Below are 23,777 nucleotides of genomic sequence, written 5' to 3' on the forward strand. Positions count from 1 at the left end.
TCTTCTGAGGAACCTCCATACTACTTTCCAAAGTGGTTGAACAAGTTTACACTCCCACCAACAATGCAATAGGGTTCCCCTCCAGCATCTGTTGTTATTAGAGTTCTTGATTATAGCCATTCTAACTGGGGTGAGGTGGTATCTCAATGTTGTCTTGATTTGCATTTCTGTTATGGCAAGAGAAGTTGAGCATTTCTTCATGTGTCTATTGGTCATTCTTATTTCCTCTTCAGAGAAGTTTCTCTTTAAGCCTTTAGCCCACTTATTTATTAGGCAGTTATTTCTTTGAGGATTTGTTGTTGGGGTTTTAATTTTTTGGTTCTAAGTATATTTTAGATATGAGACCCTTGTCCATTGTATGGCTAGTGAAGATCTTTCACACAATCTGTGGGCTTTCTCTTGATCTTGCTAACTATGTCCTTTGCCATGCAGAAACTCTGTAGTTTCACGCAATCCGATTTGCCCAACCCTTCTTTGATTTGTTATGTTTCTAGGTCTTTATTAAGAATATTTCAGCCTGTGCCAAGGAGCCCTGGAGTTTCTCCTATCCTTTCCTGTAATGTTTTCGGGGTGTCTGCATTGACTTCAAGGTCTTTGATCCATTTGGAGTTGATTCTGGAGCAGGGTGATATATAAGGATCTAGCTTTAATTTTCTGCAGGTGTTTAACCAATTTTGCCAGCGCCATTTACTGAAGAGGCTGTCTTTCTTCCATTCTATTTTTTAGCTCCCTTATTGAAGATTAGGTGGCTATAGATCTGTGGGTTCATTTCTGGGTTTTCAATTCTATTCCATTGGTCCTGAGGTCTGTTCTTGTGCCAGTGACAAGCTGTTTTGATTACTCTGGCTTTTCAGTAGAGTTTGAAATTTGGTATTGATATTCCTCCAGCACTGTTGTTTCTTATAAGGATTGTTTTTGCTATTCTGGGTCTTTTATTTTTCCATATGAATTTTTGAGTTGCTTCTTCTATTTCATTGAAGAATGAGGTTGGAATATTGATAAGTATCGCATTGATACCTTTGGAAGTATTGCCACTTTCATGTTAATTCTTCCAATCCAGGAGCATGGGAGGTTTTTCCACTTCCTTAAATTTTCTTAATTTGCTTAAATTTTCTTTTTCAGGTTTTTAAAGTTTTCTTCACTTCTTAAGTTAACTCCTAGGTATTTTATTTTTTATGGGGCTATTACAAAAGGAGTTGCTTTCCTGATTTCAGCTGCGCTCTTCTCATTGTTGGCATACAGAAAAGCCATTGATTTTTGAGGGTTAATTTTTATACCCTGCTACTTTGCCAAAGTTTTGGATCAGCTCGAGTAATTTGGGAGTGGAGTCCGTGGAGTTCTTTAAACACAAGATCTTGTCATCTGCAAAGAGGGAGGGAGAGTTTTACTTCATCTTTCCCTATTTGGATCCCCTTTATGTTTGCATCTTGTCTTATTGCTGTAGCTAGGCATTCTACTACTAAATTGAAGAGAAGTGTTGAGATGGACATCCTTGTCTGGTTCCTGAATTTAGAGGAAATAGCTTTAGCTTTTCACCATTAATTATAATGCTGGCTGTAGGTTTGTCATACACAGCCTTTATTATATTGAGGAATATTCCATGGATTCCTAGTTTTTCCAGCACCTTCATCATAAAGGGATGTTGGATCTTATCAAATGCTTTTTCTGCATCAATTGAGAAAATCATGTGGTTCTTAGCCTTGCTCTTGTTGATGTGATGAATTATATTAATTGATTTGTGTATCAAATCAATTTGCGTAACCAGCTTTGCATCCCTGAAATGAATCCTGTTTGATGTGGTGTACAATTTTTTGATGAGTTGTTGAAATCGATTGGCCAAAATTTTGTTGAGAAGTTTTGCACCGATGTTCATGTCATCTTTCTTTGATGAGTCCCTGACTGGTTTTGGGACAAGGGTTATGATGGCTTCATAGAAAGAGTTTGGTAGTGAATTTTCACTTTCAATTTCATTGAAGAGTTGGAGGAGTATTGGTGTGAATTCTGCTTTGAAGGCCTTGTAGAATTCAGCTGTAAATCCATCCGGTCCTGAGCTTTTCTTGGTGGGAGGTCTCTATTTTGATGGTTGTTATGGGTCTGTTAGGTTGGTTTAAATCATCTTAACTTATTAGCATAAAGGTTTGAGAAGTATTCCCTTATAATGTTCTGAATCTTGATTGTTTCTGTGGTTCTGTGGTGATGTTTCCATTCTCATCTCTGAGTTTGTTTATTTGGGTGTGTTCTCTTTTTTCTGATAAGATTTGCTAAGGATCTATCAATTTTGTTAATTTTTTTCAAAGAACCAACTCGTTTTGTTGATTCTTTCTATGTTTTGGGGGGATTCTAATTCATTTGATTCTGATTTAATTTTTAATTATTTGTTTCTGTCTACTGGATTGGGGTTTAGCTTGTTGCTCTTTTTCAAGGAGCTTCAGGCATCTCATTAAATTGTTGGTTTCAGATCTTTCCAATTTGTTGTTGAGGTCTCTTGATACCCAGCTCATTCTAGTCTCTGCTACCCCCCTGATCCTATCAAAATAAGATTCTTTTTCTCAGATCTGGGCCTTACAGTCTTTGTGGTGATGTGTTGCATGTGTTTGCATCTATTCTCTTCAATTGCTGCTCCCAGCAGATGATTCAGTAAATGTTAGAAAAACCAACATCACCCCACACTGACCTCATCTGTCCATGTGGGGATTATGTTGTCACACTGTACTCTGGTCACACATGCTACTCCCTTGCATATCTGTTTTGCCACAGTGTTTTTGCCCCCATGACCTGAGGTGATCTGGGAGGGGACCTCTTTTTGGGGGGAAGGGACATTTAACAGGCAGCTTTATAAGAAAGATGAAAGTTGACAATGAGAAAGGCAAACTAAGAGGCTCTGAGTGGATTAGAGACTGATACTATTAATGTCTGCTTTTTCTGTGAATACGTTTTCTTTCCCCTAATGTATTCCAGTTTCAGTCTTCATTCTCCTCTGTATACAGAATCCAGATGTTCAACCCCAATCTTTTAAAGTCTCCTTTGTTGTCCACCCTCCAACTTGTCTAACCAAGGGCACTACTGCATCCGTCTAACTGCTAGCAAATAATGGCACTTACAGGATTAACTCTCTTGTTTATATTTGTCCAGATAAGATTCATCTCTGTCACAGATTAAATACCCTTTGTTCACTCTAATGTAATGAGATTAATGCAAACCTGTCTGGAATTAAACAAGGCAATAGTAACATTAGGCCTGTCTTCAGCTCTTTGAAGAGGATCTATTGGATGCTGCCAACAGATTCAAAACCAGGGAAGAAAAACAGAGTAGTTAAAGAGGAACCAGAGAAGGGGCGCAAAGGAGCTGACCAATGAAGTATGATTGCAAACACCACACCCAGGGCTTAGGGAGCCGAGGCCCTTCATTTCAGCTGCTGGGGTTTGTTCAGATCTGCTGGCAAATCCATCAAGCAGCCTGTCTGAAAAGTAGAGTGTGGAAATGTGTGTGTTGCTGTAAAATTGTATTTGCATCTTTATCTGGGATCACCATCCACACCTGTGCTATGGCTTATGTTTGCATTATTAAGTGTTTCACAAGTTGCTGTTTTAAGCATACCCTCCACCAAGTATTGTGGGATATAGAGCAGTAAATTAAACCAGAGTTCTGTGCTCTGTGATGTTTACAGACTAATTAAAGCAACAGGTTAGTACATACTTGCCTAGAATGGAAAAATTGCTAATACGTATGCTGAATGTATGCATCAAGATCCTGCTCAAGCTAACTGTGGTTACATATGCCTGTAAACCTAGCACTGGAAGGCTGAAACTGTCAGATCCTGAGTTCAAGGTCAGCCTCTGTCTCTAAAAAATTAGATGCTACTTAGTAGGATATAACATATGACCTAAATGAAACTTAAATTTGGGGGAGGAAATGGATCTCAAACACTTCTAAATTTGATTTCAATTACACTGCTTATTATCTATATGATCTCCTGCAATGTGCACCTCACTGGGTCTTAGATCTCAGTCAAATGAAAAAATGGAACTGATACTATTTCAGAATTGTTGTAAGGTAACATAGGTTGCAAATATGAGGAAGAGCACAGCTCAATGCCAGAAACACTGTCCACATTCATTGTCCACACCCAATGAGGACAATGTTTCCTCTAGCTTTTCTGAAATGAAATACACCCTGGTTGAAATACACCCTTGGTGGAGATCAGAAAACAGGGAGCCTACTTTGTTTCTGAGTATTTTTTTCAGCATTTGTCTTTAGACATTTTGCAAATGGGAATTAGTATACTTGCAATCAAATCCTTATTGTAAATTTCAATCTTTTTTTCTTTTCAAGAAATTGCAAGTTTTACCTGAAGTATAAGTGTAACAAAAAAAAATTATTTTGAGGTTCAAGATAATCAGGTGTACTCATGATGTCATTTTTAAAAAAGTGTGGAGTTTAAGTCTTGCCAGTTCTCTATGTTCACCAAATCCAGGAAAAATTGTTCATAATAAGCCACAAGTCTAGGCATAGCCTGGCTGTTAAGCCTGTTGGCTCTGACACCTCAACGTGTACATTTGAATCATGACTCTGTCTCTTCCTGAGCTGTAGAACCCTGCGCAACTTCCTTATACTTGCTGACGTAATTTTTCATCTGAAAAATGGTGATGATAATTATACCTGACTCACCACATTTTTACGGGGATTAGATACACTCTATATTCATATAAAATGCTTGAAATTATGCCTGGAAGACAGCAAGCACTCAAAATTGTGAGATAGTAGTATTATTGTAAATAAGAATAATGCATAAAACCAACGTTAACTTATTTTTATGGTATGGAAGACCCCTGTTTAGTGACCAGAATGCTCACAAATGTTCTGCTTTTGAGCAGCTTTATCTCAGTGCTAAGGAAGCTGAATTCACCATCTGGAAAGTGCTCAGAGTACCTGGATTCAGAGCAAAGGAGGTGGCTTATGATAAGGAATATTTCACATGGATCACAGGGGAGAAAGCCCAATGAACTCTTGCTGGCCTACAAGCAAGATATCCCTCCCCACGCCTATACACACACTCGATTCAGTGCCCTTCAGATTCCACCAATCCAGCTCAATTTAATTCCATTGTTTACTCACTACAAAACTTGTCTTTAAAGATGGAAACACTATTTTGTTGCAAACATGCCAATTCCACCACGCCTTCCTTGTTCTGCCCTGTTTAGATCTGCAAAATATTGTTTTTAGTGCCTTTTTCTTCTATCCAAATTTCTCCATCATTTTATCTTGATTTTATCTTATGTATCTCTCAGCATAGAGATGACCAGAATTTCTCTATCTCTCTCTCTCTCTGGGCAATCCAAGTTGATCATAGCCAGGTAAACCCAGTGGTACACAATTCCTACATCCTAAGTTTACTTAGTTGATTGTCTTTTTCATGACTCATGGGATATGAGAGTAGTTTATGATGGAGGAGAGGATTAAAGCAGAGGATTACAAGACTGTAACCAAAGCATCACAGACTTTATATATTGAGTTCTTGGTGTATTAACAGGAGTAGGTAAAAAGGAATTTCTGGTATACACAGTACAAGCAGAGAGATTGGAGAACTACCTTGCCAGTCACATTCCCCACTCAACCACAGTGCTTAGAAACTACTCCAACCTTAATGGCAGGATTTTGAAGGAAAGCAGTTGTTTCCTGGTAAACGGCTTTGGTCTGAACCAGCGGAATTTAGCTTCATTTACCAATGCAGATGAGAGCCTCTCCAGGTGTGGACCATGGATGAGAGCCAAAAGTGAAATGTTTTTTAGTTGTCCTTGATTTTATAAGATCACAAAAGAGATATTATAAGGCCTGCCTGACATCATCAATGGAAAATGAGAAGTAAATGAAGGCTGAGAAATGGGTGTATCTTTCATTTAAAGGAGAGAACACAAATGAGCTCATCTGAAGTTTTCACAGGAAAGTAGAAACAAAATATTTGCCTCTCCTAGAATGTTCTTTTGCCTTTTTGTGAGTTGAGTAGCTGACACATATTGTGTCTAATAAAGAGATCAGAGAAGCCTCACTGGGAAAATAAAAGGTAGTTTCTTGACATTCTTCTTTCTCTGCCCCTCCTCATCATGATTTAGTGGCTTCAATAAAAGACAAGCAATTGTGTAAGCTTTTCATAACACAAGACATTTCAAATGCACATTTCTGAATTTTTCATACAGTGGTTGTTAATCACAGCAGAGTGAGTTAGGTTCAGAGAGAATCTTTGTGTAAGTAGCAAAGACTGACAAAAGAAAATGTGTTCATGCACTAGATCAAAAAGAAATGTAGACAGGTTTGACCATGTGCCAATGATACACAGAACCATGTGGTAATAGCCATTGACTGATTCAAGTTGCCATTAAGGGAACCTAATTACCTGGTAGGATGCTAAATAGCCAAGTTCTTAACTTCTCCTCAAGCACAGAACTATAGAAAGCACATCAAAGACTCCTACAGGACTCACATTAAAACAGATGAGAGTACAGCAGGGAAATCCAACTTGCACGGCTCCTGATAGATTGGAGGAAACAAGGGAATACAAATGATTCAAGCAAACCCATCTCAAACCCAGAAAAACAATTCCAGTGGGATGCATAGATGGGTGGCTGGGCAGATAATAGGGTGTGCCATATCCTGTTTGACAGTCTTTAGAAAAGGCTTTGTGTCACAGGGCCATGTTAAATATGGTGTCCCTTCTTCAGCATTCTGCAGTGAAACATGAAAAAGAAATTATGATAGAATAATTACTTACCATCTTGTTCTCCTGAGGGATCCTCATGTTCAGAAGAAGAATTAGAAGAGGTAATAGTGACAGGAACATGATAGCCTGACACACAAGCACTGCAAATATGTCTAAATGTCTATAAAGGATACGTCATGGTCTCAAGGAGAGGCCAAGAAAGCCATGACACCAGGGAATGTTCAGGAGAGGGATGCCTGAGTCTTATTTCCTTATGTCTAATGACTCCACAATATTTGTACTGGACACCCCAGCTAAACAGAATGTCACATGCAAAGAAATTCAAGTTCTCCCTCATTTTTATGCAAGATCATTAATTAGTAGCCACAATGTTAATCCTGGATGGCCTTTAAGAGAAGACCTTTGAATCAGTTCAAACCTGGCATTCCAGTTTTCTAGAGCTATAATCAAAAACTCCTTTTGAGTGCACAATTCAGAGATGTATTTAACAAATTGATATTGTTTTGTAAATATCACTGCAAAATAAAGTTTCCTCTATTCTTGACAAAATCATCGAGATATAATTTATATGCCATTCAATTCATCCACTTGAAGTACACAATTCAACTGTATTTCTGAGAAAACATCTTTTTTTCTTTAAATTGTATTTTTACTATCTTAAAGTGTTTGTACAAAAGAGTTGCCATTAAATAAAGCAAGTTAGGAATACAATGCACCTTGATTGATATCATCCCTTTCATCATTTCCCCCTTCCCTCACAAGCCATACTTTCCCTCCCATTTTCCTAATTTCATGGGATGTACATTGACTATTATGATTACTTTCTCCCCTACTCCTCCTCTCTTTGTTAATCTACCCCTTCCCATTGACTCCACCCCTTACCTTTCAGGTACTAGTTTTTAAGATGTACCCATGTATGTTATATTCCTTTTTATAGCCAACTATTTTACAGAATACTTCCTTCCTTTTTATAGTAAAACAATAGTCCATTGTATATATAGGCCACTTTTTATTCATTTACTGAATTGTTTCTGCTTTTTAGTTGTAATGAATGATAATGTAGTAAAAAAATACATGTACAAGTTTTTGTGTAAACATGTGTTTATTTTTCTTTTGCTAATATGTGCCTAAGAATAGGCTTGCTCAGTTGTGTGGTTCCTTTATATTAACCTTTTGAGGGTTACAGTATATGGCCTAAACTGGACTGAGATCCTTCTGTTTATTACTCCTACATAACTGAGATGATAAAATCAGGCTACCATATTCAGTATATTGGTTGAGATTGAGTCCCACTAACTTTTTTGCCATAACTGGCTTTGAACCTCCATATTCCTGCTCTCTGCCTTCCAAGTAAATTAGATTACATGAGTGAAAACTGCCAAATATATTCCAAAGTGACTATGCCATTTTACACTCCTATCAGCAATGTATAAAGCCTCTGGTTTTTCCACATCCTTACCAACACTCATTATTTACCTTCAACTTTATTAGAACAATCCTCATGGGCAGAAGAATATTTTATTAAGATTTTAGCTTATATTTGCATAATTAAATTTTTTCTATATTTATTATCCATGTAGATGGCTTCTTTGTTGTACCTACATATTGTGATGTAGACAGTGTATATAGACTGAGTCTTCATTTTCCATTTCTGACACAGCAAATTGCTGCATATTTAGAATTCTTAAAACAATACAAATATTTTATAATTCTTTGGATCAGAAGATGGACTGGCAGTAATCTAGGTGTTGATGATCTGTATTCCTTTTTGAAGGCTCTAAGAAAGAATCCTTGTCTGCTCATTCAGGTTGATGGAAAAAATTTAGTTCCATAGGACATAAGATTATAGTCACTGTTCATAAATTAAGTGTCATTCTCAGCTTCTAGAAGCCATTGCATTCATTGGCTCTTGGCCTCCATTTTCAAAGTGAGCAGTGGTGAGTTGAGCCCTTCTCATGTTGCCTTCTCTACACATTCTTTACCCTCCTCTTCTTCCTGTAACAACTTGTATGATTAGCCTGGGCCAAACTAGATAACCTAGGATCATCTCTCTAAATCCAGCTGATTAAAGTTTAATTCCATCTGCAACCTTAATTCCCCTTTGCCATGCCACAGGGATTAGGATATGGCATCTTCACAAGGTCATTATAGGTCATTATTCTACCAACTGTGCCCTCTCAGAAGGACACAGCTCATTTTCATGTCACTGCTTGGAAAAATAAAAAGGGGTAGTGATGAAGGAATCAATGTTGTTAGTAGACCTTCCAATTTTTCTAAAGAAGTCAAACCAAAAACAATTTCTAAACAACACACTTTATCATTTTGTTTTTAACTAAACTTGCCAGATTCAATTTTTTAGTTCTTTTTTTTTTGAATGAACATATTGGTGTTCTAACCCTGGAGGCAATCAGTACCCTCTGAATAAATGTTCTATGTTCTATATCTCTGCTTTTATATCATGCATTATTTCCCAGAGATGGCCAAAGGATTTACTACGGTGTTATCAAAATTTACTTGATTAGACATGATGGTTTAGATGGGAGAGAAATATTTATTTCTTAATATTACTCAAAAAAGAGCTTAAAATAGAATGAAATGATTCCAGGGCAACTATTTGCCTTGTTTCCAAATTTAAAAGCTGATTCAGAACTACAAATATGTCTCCTCATTGTAAAGAGAGAATATTTAAACAGATGCACTCTGTTTATAAAGGTCTCTTATAGACCTTAGAGTTCTGTGAAGGACAGCACTTCCCACCCACAACTACCAGCTATGAACCCCACTTACCTGCACTAACACTGAAATCTGACCCCACACCGCATATGGGGAAAAGAAACTAGATGGCAAAGATGTACAGCGTTTTCAGCGATGTCTTAGATCAAATAACAGATGAGAAGAAATGTTCTCCAAAACCATAAGTGAATAGAGTTGACTGAAAACTCAAATACTGACTCAGGAACTAAGAAGTGGAAGCTAAATAGATCATCAAAGGAAAACAATTGTACAGCAAAGAGTTAATTTCTGAGTTCCAATATGTGGAAGGAAAATCAGGCAAAGAAAAAAATCTCACGTGTTTATATGACTGTTATCCATGATAAAGGAATTCATGTTGGAATTGCCTGGTAGTAAGTGTCTGAAGTTTTCCAGCTAGCAAGAAATAGTCTCTAGACATTAGTAGGCAATATCCATTATAACTCATGTCAAATGCATATTGTTGATTTGTGTGTGTGTATATGCACGCAAGTGCACGCATGTGCGCACTGCTCCTGGGACTTGAACTTAGGGTGTGGGTGCTGTCCTTGAGCTTCTTTTTGCTCAAGGCTAGCACTCTACCACTTAAGCTAGAGCACTATATCAGACTTTTTCTGAGTAGTTTGTTGGAAATAAGAATCAAGTGGACTTTTCGAACCACAATCCTCAGATCTCAGCCTCCTGAGTAGGTAAGATTATAGGCATAAGCCACCAGCACCCAGCTCTTAAATTCAAATAGTTTTATATTCAATTTTTTTTGTCAGTCCTAGGGCCTGAACTCTGGGCCTGGATACTGTCCCTGAGCTCTTCAGCTCATGGCTAGCACACTACCACTTGAACCAAAGCACCACTTCTGGCTTTTTCTGCTTATGTGGTGCTGAGGAATTGAATCCATGGCCTCATGCATGAAAGGCAAGCACTCTACTACTGAGCCACCTTCCCAGCCCCTAGTCAAATATTTTTATTACTAGGCACAATTGTGTTTTTAATTAAAACAGACAATTTTATTCATATTGAAAATGTAGAAAAGCAAAGACTGGTAATGTTTTTCCCCCTTTGTTGGTAAATTAAGAAGTATAAACTAGGTAATTTAAAGCAATTGTTTGTAAACATTCATATGTCCTTACCTGTCTTTTTCCTCTTTTCACTCTCTTCTTTATTATTTTCTTTAATTGAGACTTGGGTATGCCATGATATCAGAGCAGTCTTCTTGAACAGTCTCATGGAAGTTACAAGTCAACTGGCATATATGGTTTCATAGTTTCTCAGCAAATGGGGACTCTTCTGGGTCACCAAAAATACCAGCTTTATGTGCCTTTTCAGTTCTCTATCTCTGTCTAGATACTGATATCTATTTAGAGAGAATATATCACAATGAAATTATTTCTTCTCTTAAATATATTGAAACTCTCTCAGAGTTCAAAACAGAAGAATTTTAGCTCCTACTCGGTGACAGATTCACTTTCTCTCCTCCCACCTTCTTTGTCCTCTTTTTTTTGACCTTTTTTCATTGACCTTTTCCTTACTATGTGTCTCCTAATTTAACAGTAGTTCCCATTACCGTTCTTCATAGTATTTCCTCATTAGGTTGTAAAAGAGATCATGCTGGTGAAGCTACCATGTATTAAAATGCTATATTGTGCTAAAAAGTATTGTCCTAATAGACTCATATGTACAAATTTACTTATTTTACTCAACAATAATTGATATAGAAAACCAAGGCACAGAGAGGTAAAATAACTTGCCTAAGACTCTGTAGTCATATGATGGAATCCAGACACTTGACATGTAGGCTTTCACTCTTCATTCCACACTTCAGTCTACCACTATGTTAATGTGCATGCTTTGCTACTCAATCTTGATGAATATAACCTTAAATTTTGTATCATACAGTACTCTAGGAAGACTGCCAATCCCTGGATTGCGCTTCAGAAGTTTAAACCCACTTAACAATTTATATATCCTTTCCAGAATACTCACGCAATATCCAAACCTACCTCCTGTTAGTCCTTATTTCTATTGTTGCTCATTTCCCCAGTCATCTCTAGCTAATCTGTTCATGAGAATGAGTACACATGTACATGTCTTAGACTAAATCACTTCTAGATGAACAGAAAAAAATCTAAAATCTTTGGACTACAATTCATTTTTGATGGCTAAGGGTAGAATAAAATAACTTTCAGATGACATTTGTGACTCCCAATATTGAAGAACTGAAAGGAAGACCTTTTCAATAAAGTCATTCAATGATTTTTTAAGTCAATTATCTATAAACCCAATCAATTTCTGATTGGATTTCAATTTTGCTTACTAATTCGTCCAAAGCCTAATAATAGTTTGTTAAACTTACATGGGTGCTTATGTGCATAGTACTGGGACTGGTATGCAACTCATGCTATGCAGGTTCTATAATGGTGACTTTGTTCTCATGACACTTTTTCTGTTTCACCTGCTCTGTTTTTTCTATGATCACTTTTAACATCATCTTACAAAAAATACTGTATTCATCATTTCACTCCACTCTGCATCTTTACTTTTTGTTTCTTCTTAGTTAATTCTCTTTCTTTTGATTTGCAGTACTGGAGATTGGATTTAGTATTGCATAAACAGTACTGAGTTCAATGTCAGTACTTGCTAAACAAACACTCTACCACTTGACCCATGCCTCTGATCTTTTTGCTCTTAGTTTTGTTGTTTTCTCCCCAGACAGTCTCATGCTAACTTCATCTAGTCTTACTCCACTTCTTGAGGAGTTGAGATTAAAGGCATGCACCACCACACCCATCATTGTTCTTCCTAGCTAACTTCTATAATTAAACAATACTAGTTGATATCAGTATGATTTTAATCACACAACAAACATAGGCACTGGTGTCTCCTGGTAGCTCTTACATAGCAAAACTCAGTGCCCACATGATCATCCACATGATCTACGATCAGCCTCTGATAATTTCTTTTTTTATTGTGAAAATAGTGTACAGAGGGGTTACAATTAGATGGACAAGATAATGAGTACATTTCTTATCAAGCATTGTAGCCTCCTCCTTTGTGATAATTTCTTTTAGCTTCCCATCAAAGGAAAACCTTCAACTTGAATGACTCTGATAGAGAATCAGTACTTCCACCAAGGACAGAAATAAGCTGCAAAACAAAAATGTGATGGAGCATGCAGTATATATTAAAACTGGTTGTATTTCGCTATCATCCAGAATCATATTGAAAACAAATACTAATGCGTCTAACCACCCATGCCACCCCCACTTCCATACACCCTCAGGTATAGTACATGAAGAGTGAAACTAAATATATATTGGCATTTATTTAATATAGGTAAAAGGACTGATTGGTTAAGGAGCATTGATTTTGTTGCAAACTTCCATTGATTATGAATACTTAGGTAACTTTGTTTTAGAAATGGTTCCTGAAGCCAACAGGAACGTGTAAGAAGTAGTCTGTGTTAATAACAGCACCTCTGCTGACAGGAAAAGGGGCCATTACTTTTCAGCAAAAGCTCAGCATAATTAATTAAGGGCTGGATTTAATTCAGTGACATTTGAATTTTATAGCTATACACTTGCAGCTATAAAACCCACCTTTATTATTAAAATTCCTGTAGGAAAAATAACTTGGTAATTGTAAGTCTAAAACTCTGGTCCGTCGCCTCATTTCCCCATTGGCACAGTTGTTTTTATAATACAGTGAGGCAGCTCTTGTACTGGAGCAGGACAGGTTGTTTTTAACAAGGGCCCTGGGGATTCTGAGGCAGCCAGTCTGCAGACGAGGATTTGCTACCCCCTGTCACAAGCACTGGATTTGAGGTCAAAGATCTGCTGTCTAGTTTGACCTTGCTACTTGCCAACTATGTGGTCTTGAACAAACCATGCATACTTTTTAAGTCTCAATTCCTTGTCTATATAAAAGACAGTCATATTTTACCTGCCTATATCTCAAGGTTTCTGTGGAGAAATTTTTCCATGTAATTTACATAACCTGGCATACATATTTGATTAATTTAAGTATTTTCTGAGGACCTACCATGTGCCAGGTCTGGGTAGCAGGAATAAATAAAAGAACTATTATGCTTTTATGGAGATCAGATGGTGATGTGAAGTGGGAGAAAAGGATGCAGAGAATGTACAGATAAATAAGATAAAATTATTATACAGGTCCCTTAGGAAAACAATATGCATATCAGTGAGATCCATAATACCAGAAAAGGAAGTGAAGGGGTAGTGTTTGCGATGAAGCATTTGGGGAAGACCTCATTAGGTGATGTGCTTCACACACAGCAACACAAATGACCAGAAAAACAGCGTGTAGATGTCAGTAGATGGAAGATGTCGGGGGACAAGGGACAGCCAGCTGCTCGGGTGGAGGAAAGCCAGCATGCTGGAACTCAGTGATTGATGGCCTGTGTGGCCTCAGTGAGCAGGAGAGGAAAACAACTGGGGCTTACTTTGTAGAAAGTATTTGGTCATGAGAAAGCACTGGAAATTTTAAGTGGAAAAGCTGTATAATCTGACTCATATTTTAGAAATATCACTCTGGTTGTCACAGGAAGAAACTAGTGAGGCAAGAGTAACAGCAAGAAACCAGGCCTGGCAGAACATACCTGTAATTCTAGCAATTGAGTGGTTGAGGCAGGAGGATTGAGATTATCCTGGGCTAACTAACAAGAACCTACAGAAAGAAAGGAAGGAAGGAAGGAAAGAAAGAAGGAAGGGAGGGAGGGAGGGAGAGAGAAGAAAGAGAAAGAAAGAAAGAAAGAAAGAAGAAAGAAAGAAAGAAAGAAAGAAAGAAAGAAAGAAAGAAAGAAAGAAAGAAAGAAAGAAAGAAAGAAAGAAGGAAGGAAGGTAGGAAGGAAGAAAGAAAGAAAGAAAGAAAGAAAGAAAGAAAGAAAGAAAGAAAGAAAGAAAGAAAGAAAGAAAGAAAGGAAAAAAGGGACAAAGAAGGAATTAGAGAAAGAAAGAAAAGAAAGAAAGAAAGAGAGAGGGAGGGAGGAAGGAAGGGAGAAAGAAAGAAAGAAAGAGAAAGAAAGAAAGGAAGGAAGGAAGGAAGGAAGGAAGGAAGGAAGGAAGGAAGGAAGGAAAGAAAGAAAGAAGGAGGGAGGGAGGACAGAGAAATAAAGAAAAAGGAAAAAGAAAAAGAGTAGAAGCAAGGAAACCAGTTTTGCTGTGCAATTCTCTAAACAGAGCTATGATATCATTAGATTGTAGCACAAAAATTCTTCTTATATCCACTGTACAATCAATATGTTACTAATAAGAAAATGTTTAAAGGGTAGGGAGTTAAGTATGCACTATTAATTCAGTGTTATACCTGCTGATATCTCCCATCGTAGCCTTGCATCTGTTATGCAAACAATCAATACAGTATGGAATTGTGTTCACATCAGGTCATATACTCATACTCCCAAATGTGGAAGATAGAAGGGGAAAAATACCCTAAATAGTCATAATTAATATGGAAAGCCTATGATCTCTCATGAGCTCCTCAGACCTGATTCAAGTTTCCACTCTTAAATATAGCTCCAGTTAGCTTAATTACCTATTCCTAGGGGACTTTTAAAACAGGAGGGAGAAGGAAGTACAGCTAGGTGACCATGCAAAAGGAATAAGGGATGAAAACATAAAGGAAAAGAGAAAAAAAAAACAACTTAAAAGCAGATTTAAGATTCCAAACAGCATTTCTGAAATAAGGTTTCTTCATTCATATGGTGAATGGCACCATAGAATGCCCTGCCTATAAATGGTTAAAACAAAATTAAATCCATTTGACTTTCAAAAGATTAAGCTTTAGGTATATGCAATGATCTCATGTGGACCCTTATTTCCCTAAGGTACTCAGTAAATGAATCTTTTTGTTGAATTTTATGGTCATGTGCATGCAAGGCTATATTTTTCCCCAGCTGATAAAAGCCTATTAAAACATATTGTGCAATGGACTTCCACTTCCGGGAAGACAGTATAGATGGAATAGTTGCAGTATTCCCTGTTCTTCCTGCTAAGTACAACTAAACACCCTGAACATGGTACATAGAATGTACCTAAGACTGCAAAGTAGGGAGAGGAAAGCAGGTTGGCTACAGACCTTGGAAACTAGGAGTCATTCATACAATTCATACAACTGTAAACTTGTTGGGATTTCTCAAACTTGTAGCTCATAAATCCCAAACCTGTAGATGAAGAAACCAGCTTCTAGGTATTTCCAATGAGTACTAGGGGGAAAAATTCAAAATAGAACATCTAACCAGACTCAGCATGGTGGTTCATACCTGTAATGCTGCCACAGGAGAGGTGAAGGCAGGAGAAACAAGAATTCAAAGCCATCCGGGGCTACATAATAAGAACTTGTCTCCAAAAATTAAATCCCCCAACAGCAAATCTTCAAAGAAACAACTGCCCAATAAATAAGTGGGCTAAAGAATTAAAGAGAAACTTCTCTGAAAAGGAAAGAAGGATGGCCAATAGACACATGAAGAAATGCTCAACCTCCCTAGCCATAAAAGAAATGCAAATCAAAACAACATTGAGATACCACCTTACCCCAGTTAGAATGGCTATAATCAAGAACTCTAATAACAACAGATGCTGGAGGGGATGTGGACAGAAGGGAAGCCTACTGCATTGTTGGTGGGAGTGTAAACTTGTTCAACCACTTTGGAAAGCAGTATGGAGGCTCCTCAGAAGACTCCACATAGAGCTCTCCTATGGCCCAGCAGTCCCACTTTTGGGCATTTACACAAATGATCACAAACAAGGCCACACTAAAGCTACCAGCATGACTATGTTTATTGCAGCATTATTTATTTACCATAGCTAAGATGCCCCTCAATAGATGAATGGATCAAAAAATGTGGTATATATACACAATGGAATTTTATGCCTCCATCAGAAAGAATGACATTGCCCCATTTGTTAGGAAATGGAAAGACCTGGGGAAAATTATATTAAGTGAAGTAAACCAGCCCCAAAGAAACTTGGGTCCCATGGTTTTCCTTATTTGCAATAACTAGTATATGTCTGAGTCAAGCAGAAAAGGTCAGATAAGTTAATGTTAGGGAAATGAACCCAAAGATATGTATTTAAATGTTTTTTTTTCTTTCAGGTGATTGTTTCTAATACATTTATAAGATTATTTCTTTGTTGCTTTGTATGTCCCTTCCCCATGGTATAACCCCTGCTTTCACTGTATTTGAGGTTGGTATAATTTGTGGAGGGGAAGGGAAAAAACAAATCGTTTAAATAGGGATACAGGTGGATCCATTGCAACAATGAGATGTACAAGTCGTTATGTGGAAAAATGGACTTTACAACTTTGGTGGGGGGGGGGAGGATGGGAAGGTATGGGAAGGGGAAACAAAGGAGGAGGCTACAATGCTTGATAAGAAATGTACTCATTATCTTGCCCATGTGATTGTAACCCCTCTGTACAGTATTTTCACAATAAAAAAAAAAAAAACTTGTCTCCAAAAATTCAAAGGCTGGAGCGGTAGATCAGAGGTAGAGGACCTTGTGCTAGCATTCATAAGGCCCTGAGTTCTATTCCTAACACTAGAAAATAAAAAGGGCTAAAAGCTTATTCTCTCCACAAAAGGATAGCATAGCCAGATGCTTAGAAAATGACTACTCTCCTCTGGTCAACTATCATCCACCACATAGCAATCCCTTTTGGGAAGTCCACCTGAAATGAGGCACACCCCCCCCCATTCCACCTGGAGGTGGAAGATGAGGATTTGCACCACCACCAGGAGTGATGTGGATTTTGGAGAGTCATGACCTTGCCACATTCCAATAGTAGTAAAGCTTCTCCATGGAGATTCCAGAACTCTTACTCCTGTCCAGCAGCAAGGGGCAACCCTTTTTGGGAAACTAAGGAAAGTAAGGAACAGAACCTCTACCTCTATATGTTGTCAACAAGGAAAGACTTCCCTGTTCCCCATGCTTGCATGGTTCCTGAGGAAGAATAGCTGAACTAGAATACTTAAATAGGATCTGGAATATTTAACAGGATCTAAAAATATCCAAGTTGCAAATGAAACATCACTCATCATTCCAAAACCCACTTTCACCATCCTAGTACCAGAATATCTGCCCAGGGGAATGCTCTCAATAAAAAGGAAATAAGAGGTATGGGTACATGGGTAAATGGCTTATATCTGCAATTGAGTTTTTTTTTTTTTCAAGAGAAAACATGGTTTGTGGGAAGAGCCTAGGAAGATGATTCATTCATTGTTGGTTATCCTGTATCTCAAAAGAGTGCCCCAAGTCCACAGCCATCATCTCCTAACATCTCACATTCTGTCATCAGGAAAGCCACTGGTGAAAACATCACGGATGCTGATGGTCAACACAGAGAAGCCCGCAATCACAGTGGATATAGGAAGCACTCTCAAAACAGTGCAGGGAGTGAATGTGACAATTAACTGCCAAGTTGCAGGTGAGAAATTCATTCCTGTGTTCATTTATTCCAATGGTGACCAAAGCCTGTGCTAGGCTGGACGATGCAAACACAAATTAGAAACAAATTCTGCTTTCAGCAACTCAGTGCTAATAGAAAAGCTAAAGAATGAGCCTCAATCACTTTGAAAAGGGAAATTTATATGAGAAAGAATTAATTCTGGTTAGAGCAAATGAGATCTTTTTAAAAAAAGGTGATGGAGGTTTAAATTAATATTATTTGTGTATATGTGTGTATCAGTCCTGGGGCTTGAACTCAGGGACTGGCCATTCCCTGAAAGTTTTTGCTCAAGGGAAGTACTCTATCACTTGAGCCAAAATTCTACTTCTGGATTTTTAGTACATAATTGGAAATAAGTGCTTCTCAGACTTTCCTTCCTGGGCTGGCTTTGAACAGGGATCCTCAGATCTTAACCTCCTAAGTAGCTAGGATTACAGGCATGAACCACCAGTGCCTGGCTAAATTAGCATTCTTTTTATTATTTTTATTATAAAGGTGATGTATTAAGTACATTTCTTTTTGAACAACACTTCACCCTCTCCCTCATTTTTCCCATTTTTTCCCTCCTAGGACCTTCCCCCCAAGTTGTATAGTCCATTTCCAAAAAATGTCTAATGAATATCACTGCTGAATTAATTTATACTTTGTCCCACCATTTCTGTGCTTCCCTTCCCCTACCCAAATCAGATAGACTTATATACAAGACAAATGGTACAGAAATAAAAAAATAGCAACAAAAGAGAAAAAAACAGAAAAAAAGAACCACAAAAAGTAAAATTTAAAAAAAACTCTTGCTACCATTTCTTGGAGTTCATTTCAATAAGCATCATTTTATATGGTCATATGCACATAGCTATTGAGCCCTTGTGATCCTCTCCTAAGAATATCTTCCTTGGGTCTCACTGTGTAAATTATTTAGAGTCCTGTTTATCATGTCCAACTGTAATTTTTCTCTTTTACTATCCATTGGATTTACTTATAGATTTATAGGCTCATTCTAATTATTACAAATGAGGGGAAACCACGCAGCCAATGTTTCTTTGTTGGACAAGTCCTAGTTGAATACATTTATGGAATACAATGGGATGTATAGAGTGCTGAATGGTTAATCAAGCTAATTAACATATTCATTGCTTCATTTATCTATCATTAGAGGAGTTTTTGTTTTGTTTTGTAGCCTTAGTTTTCCATTCTGATAGAATCTGAACATGTAAGGATGGGGCAAAGGTGTTCCGAGTAGACAAAAACAGTAAAAAGATCATGGAAGCTGGGAAGCCTCTAGTTGAATAGGGAACCCTGTGCGCTTTAGTCTAGGCAGAACTCAGAAGGAAGAAATGGTGAAGAAGGCTTAAATCTTAGAAAGGTAGCTTTACAGCCACCAGAAACTTTTAATGCTTGACCAAGGACTTTAGACAAAAAGAGAGAATAATGTTGAGGAGTCATGCTTAAGCACCCATGGTGTATAAGAAGTAGACACTGGTCAAAGGAGCCAGTCAGGAAGCCATCATAGTGGTCCAAAAGAGAGAGATTGGACCTGAACTCTGGACAGTGAGAGGCAAAACACAATAAGTGAATGAGTATTAGAAAGATGATAGAGATAAAACTAGGAACAAACCTGTGGCTTACTCAAATCATTCAAGGAATGCATTGAGCAAGTGGGTAGTAATAGAGTAGATAAGAATTGTGAAAGAAGCTGGCCAGTGCTCATAAGAACTGTGTTCTTGAGGAGGTCTTGCAGAGGTTTAGCAGGGAACAGGGAGTCACAGCAAAGTGAAAAGTAGGGAACCCTAGGGGTAGAAATTGCAATGATCCCACTAGGGGATGAATAAGTGAATGGCTGTTGTGCCAGCGAACAGCTACTGTCTCCTGATGTCCCTGTCCACAGATGCTCCCTCTCATGACATGTTCACACCCAAAGCAGACAAGCAGTGAGGTACCAGCTCTGGTGTATCCTACCTTAGATTTTAGCTCCGTCACCTTACAGCATAATGTCAGAAAACTCATTCAAGAGAAAATAGGAGGAAGATCTTGTTCTAGGTCATGTTGTTTCCAAAGAAAAAGCCAAGTCTGCTTTCTATGAAATATCCTAATAGTTTCAAAATGCCTGTTTTTGAAATCCACCTTTGTAGCTGAATATTAGCTTCTCCTTGGTAAAGCTGTTGTAGCCTGCCTCATCAATGAAACCCTCTTGAACCAAATTTCTCAGGTCCTTCAGTGTTAGGTAGGGAGTAACATCTGTGGTAGGGCTGGTCACAAATGAGCTGCCCGTTCTGTACAGATGCTAGTAGTGCCTGCCAGACCTCTTCTGCAGAGCAGTCAATCTGAGTGCAGGTCTCAGCCATGAAACGCTGTTCTTACATAGGACAGACTTCATTTGTCTTTTTTTTCCTTTTTTGGGGGGTCCGGTCATGGGGCCTGAACTCTGGGCCTGGGCGCTGTCCCTCAGCTCTTCAGCTCAAGGCTCGCGCTCTACCATTTGAGCCACAACGCCACTTCCGGCTTTTTTCTTTTTGCTTATGTGGTGCTGAGGAATCGAACCCAGGGCCTCAGGCATGCAAGGCAAGCATTCTACCACTGAGCCAACTTCCCAGCCCTGTCTTTTCTTGTAGGTTACGATTGGTGTGAGTCAGGGAATAATGGAGGAACAGGCAACAAAATAAAGAATTCAGCTGTTGAAGAAAATTTAGAGAGCTAGAGAGAACTGTTATAATGGAACAAGTGTGGTTCTCCTCCCATGCCACCTGGGTCATGACCCTTGAACTCCATCGGTCATCTTAGAGTGAGATCTTAGGTTATTCTATCCAGGTTTTGCCTAGCTATGGAATTATAATATTTCTATTTGTTTTTACTCATACCCATTTGTCTTAGTCCTAATTAACTAAAAATAAATCTTTGTGTCTCTTTCATTATACCTATTGTAAAATAAGACATGTATTCAAAGTGGGTGGGAAAGAGCCTGACTTAGGACACACAGTGAATTTTCTGGAGAAGGAAATCATCACTGAGTTAAATCTCCAGCCCAAACACTCACAATATTGCTAAATGCTAATTGGGACAACGAATTGCTCTTGTTTTCCTGCTGTAAGTGCCAATGGCCCTCTCCTGTTCTTGGTCATTTCTACTGCATCTCTAGCCAGGGTCCTAGTGACCTCCTGACTAGTTGGGTAACATTCTCTAAATAACATCATCAATGTCAAGCAATCCATGAGCTTGAGAACTAACTACCAGGCTACTAATAATGGACAGAAAAGTGACTCCATAAGGACCTATATAAGATTTTGTGTGGAGGTGATTTTCATTATTCATTGACAGTGTTTTATTGACTATCTAGTTCAGGTTAGATCAGATGTTTCCTAAGCCAATGATACATACATGAATAAGATAAAATTTCAGGAAGCTCAGAGTTTGGAAGGATGGATAGGAATTATTAAAATGTAACTATAATATATAATGTGTAGATGTGTAGATTCTCATTATAATAAAATATTGGAGTATTCACAGAAATTTGTAGAAAACTAAGAAAAATCCCAAAAGGGAAGATAACAACTTACTCAAATTCTACTTTCCAAACTCAACCACAATGGGCATCTAAACACAATTCTTAACAATTACATTTATTCTTTTCATTCAATAATAAACCGTTGTCTGTGTCATGAGCTCAATTTTAATAAATAAATATATAATAGTCTAAGAATATTGCATAATTTACCTTGAATGTTCCTGTCATTGTGTATTGCTGGCAGGTTTTCATTAAACAACCTTTCATACACAAGTGCCAACATGTACATTGCAGCCTTACAAGTTCTTCCCACCCCTTAAGCATAAAAAGTATTAAGCAATGAATGTAATGAGGCTTTTTCTTGAACAGGGACCTACTCCCTTGTACATTCTCATGTTTATTCTCTAAGAAGAGTTCAGAAAACCAAGAAAGAAGATAAAAGAGAAAGGAGGAAAGGAGTATGGGTGAAGGGCCTAAAGCAGAAATAACATGCTTCATTGAAAGAAGTAGGTGTGAAGGGGCTAGGAAGGTGGCTCAGTGGTAGAGCGCTTGCCTTGCACGCATGAGGCCCTGGGTTCGATTCCTCAGCACCACATAAGCAAAAAGAAAAAAGCCGGAAGTGGCACTGTGGCTCAAGTGGTAGAGCGCTAGCCTTGAGCTGAAGAGCTGAGGGACAGCACCCAGGCCCAGAGTTCAGGCCCCACGACCGGACCAAAGAAAGAGAGAGAGAGAGAGAGAGAGAGAGAGAGAGAGAGAGAGAGAGAGAGAGAGAGAGAGAGAGAGAGAGAGAGAGAGAGAGAGAGAGAGAGAGAGAGAGAGAGAGAGAGAGAGAGAGAGAGAGAGAGAGAGAAGAAAGAAAGAAAGAAAGAAAGAAAGAAAGAAAGAAAGAAAGAAAGAAAGAAAGAAAGAAAGAAAGAAAGAAGTAGGTGTGGCTGGTAGTACAGAGGGCAGAGAGGAAAGAAACATGAAGGCTGGGAAGTGGTGATAGACAGGTACTAGATCTTAAACACTTGCATAAATTATGGTACGGTACACTTTAGGCTTTTTTCCTAAGAGCAAAGCACTTGCTTAGGAGGGTAGCATATTAAGTTATCAAATAGACACCAAAGTTTCCCTGGTTTAAACACCAGGGAAACTTATTTATTGCTTTCCTTAGAGACCAAAAATTGTTCCTGGACCGCTGGATAGGATCTGTCCCCACAGTGTCTGCTATGAGGGTAGTCGGAAAGGTTCTTAAGGGTCACATTGAGGAGTAGCACACATCCCTATTTCTCACTTTCTATTTCTCTCCTGACCAAGAAAACAACTACAAAGGATGCTGGGAAACACATCGTCACTAAGTACTCAGGAAAAAAGAAGAAAACAGAATTTGTTGAATGGCTATGAGTGTCTGCCACAGTCAGTGTGGACAAATGTGGAAAGCAGCTTAGACTGTCATGGTTCTTTAGAATAATTGCCAGTGCTGACATTTGAATTGCTGTATCCTTTCTATTTTCTTGCACCAAGCCACCCTCCTCCCACCTAAAAAGCTTCAAGAACTTACTGTGTAAAAGTACACCTTTGGACGCCCTACCTCAAGGTGCTGACAAGCTGCCATCATGGAAGTGGCCGTCCAAATACAACAAATGGTCCAGTTAGCAAGAATATCCTGTCTGGGATATTAAAGGGGGGAAAGGGGGAGATATTATAGCATCACGCTTCCTGGCAGCTCAGTGGAGATTAAAGGCACTAATCCTTATAATCGTATCCCGTTACAAACCATTCTGACTAGACCCATTTATTGATCCTTTTAAGCAACAGGGAGAACATTGTGTTGTTGGTAAGATATGCCACAAGGGGAAAAGCAGACATGGTTCTTTTTCTTCCCCCTTTTTAGACACAAATAGTACAGGGAATCCAAAATGTGAAGCATAGCCAAGGAGTTGGTCAACAGCAACATAGCTTCAGACTGGGTTCTGTGGTAGAGTATATTTGTTACCATTTTCTAAAGAGCTTTCCAGTTTTTTTTTCTTTGTTGCTGGTTTTTGGTTTCTTTTCCATTAGTTTCATTTGTTCATTTCTCTGTCTTTGGAAGGGCAAGTGGAGGCACAGAAATGGTCCAACAAAAGGTGAAAAAATGCAGCAGTGGTACTCACTAGGCACTATGTTGAAAATAACTGTACAACTTGGGAGTGGGGACAGGAAGGAACAACTGGGAGAGAGAGAGGGGAAAGGGTGACATTATTCAAAAAGAAATGTACTTTCTATCCGACTTAAGTAACCGTAACCCCTCTGTATCTCACCTTAATGATGACAAATTTTTTAATTCATGAAAGGAAAACAAATGAAGGTGCTGCCATGTTACAATATGTG

The 23,777-nt window shown here is 38.3% G+C and overlaps 1 protein-coding gene across 2 annotated transcripts in view; it reads left to right on the forward strand.

Annotated features, from left to right (window-relative positions):
• Positions 1-23,777, forward strand: part of Adamtsl1 (ADAMTS like 1) — a 393,459-nt gene that overhangs the window by 318,396 nt on the left and 51,286 nt on the right. For both annotated transcript variants that reach the window (XM_070007848.1, XM_070007857.1), the window contains one exon: positions 17,777-17,905. In XM_070007848.1, the coding sequence (XP_069863949.1) occupies positions 17,777-17,905 (129 nt within the window). The remainder of the gene's footprint in view (positions 1-17,776; positions 17,906-23,777) is intronic.

This window comes from Dipodomys merriami, unplaced genomic scaffold, assembly GCF_024711535.1.
Source record: "Dipodomys merriami isolate MVZ:Mamm:240054 unplaced genomic scaffold, mDipMer1.0.p SCAF_11, whole genome shotgun sequence".
Lineage (NCBI taxonomy): Eukaryota > Metazoa > Chordata > Mammalia > Rodentia > Heteromyidae > Dipodomys > Dipodomys merriami.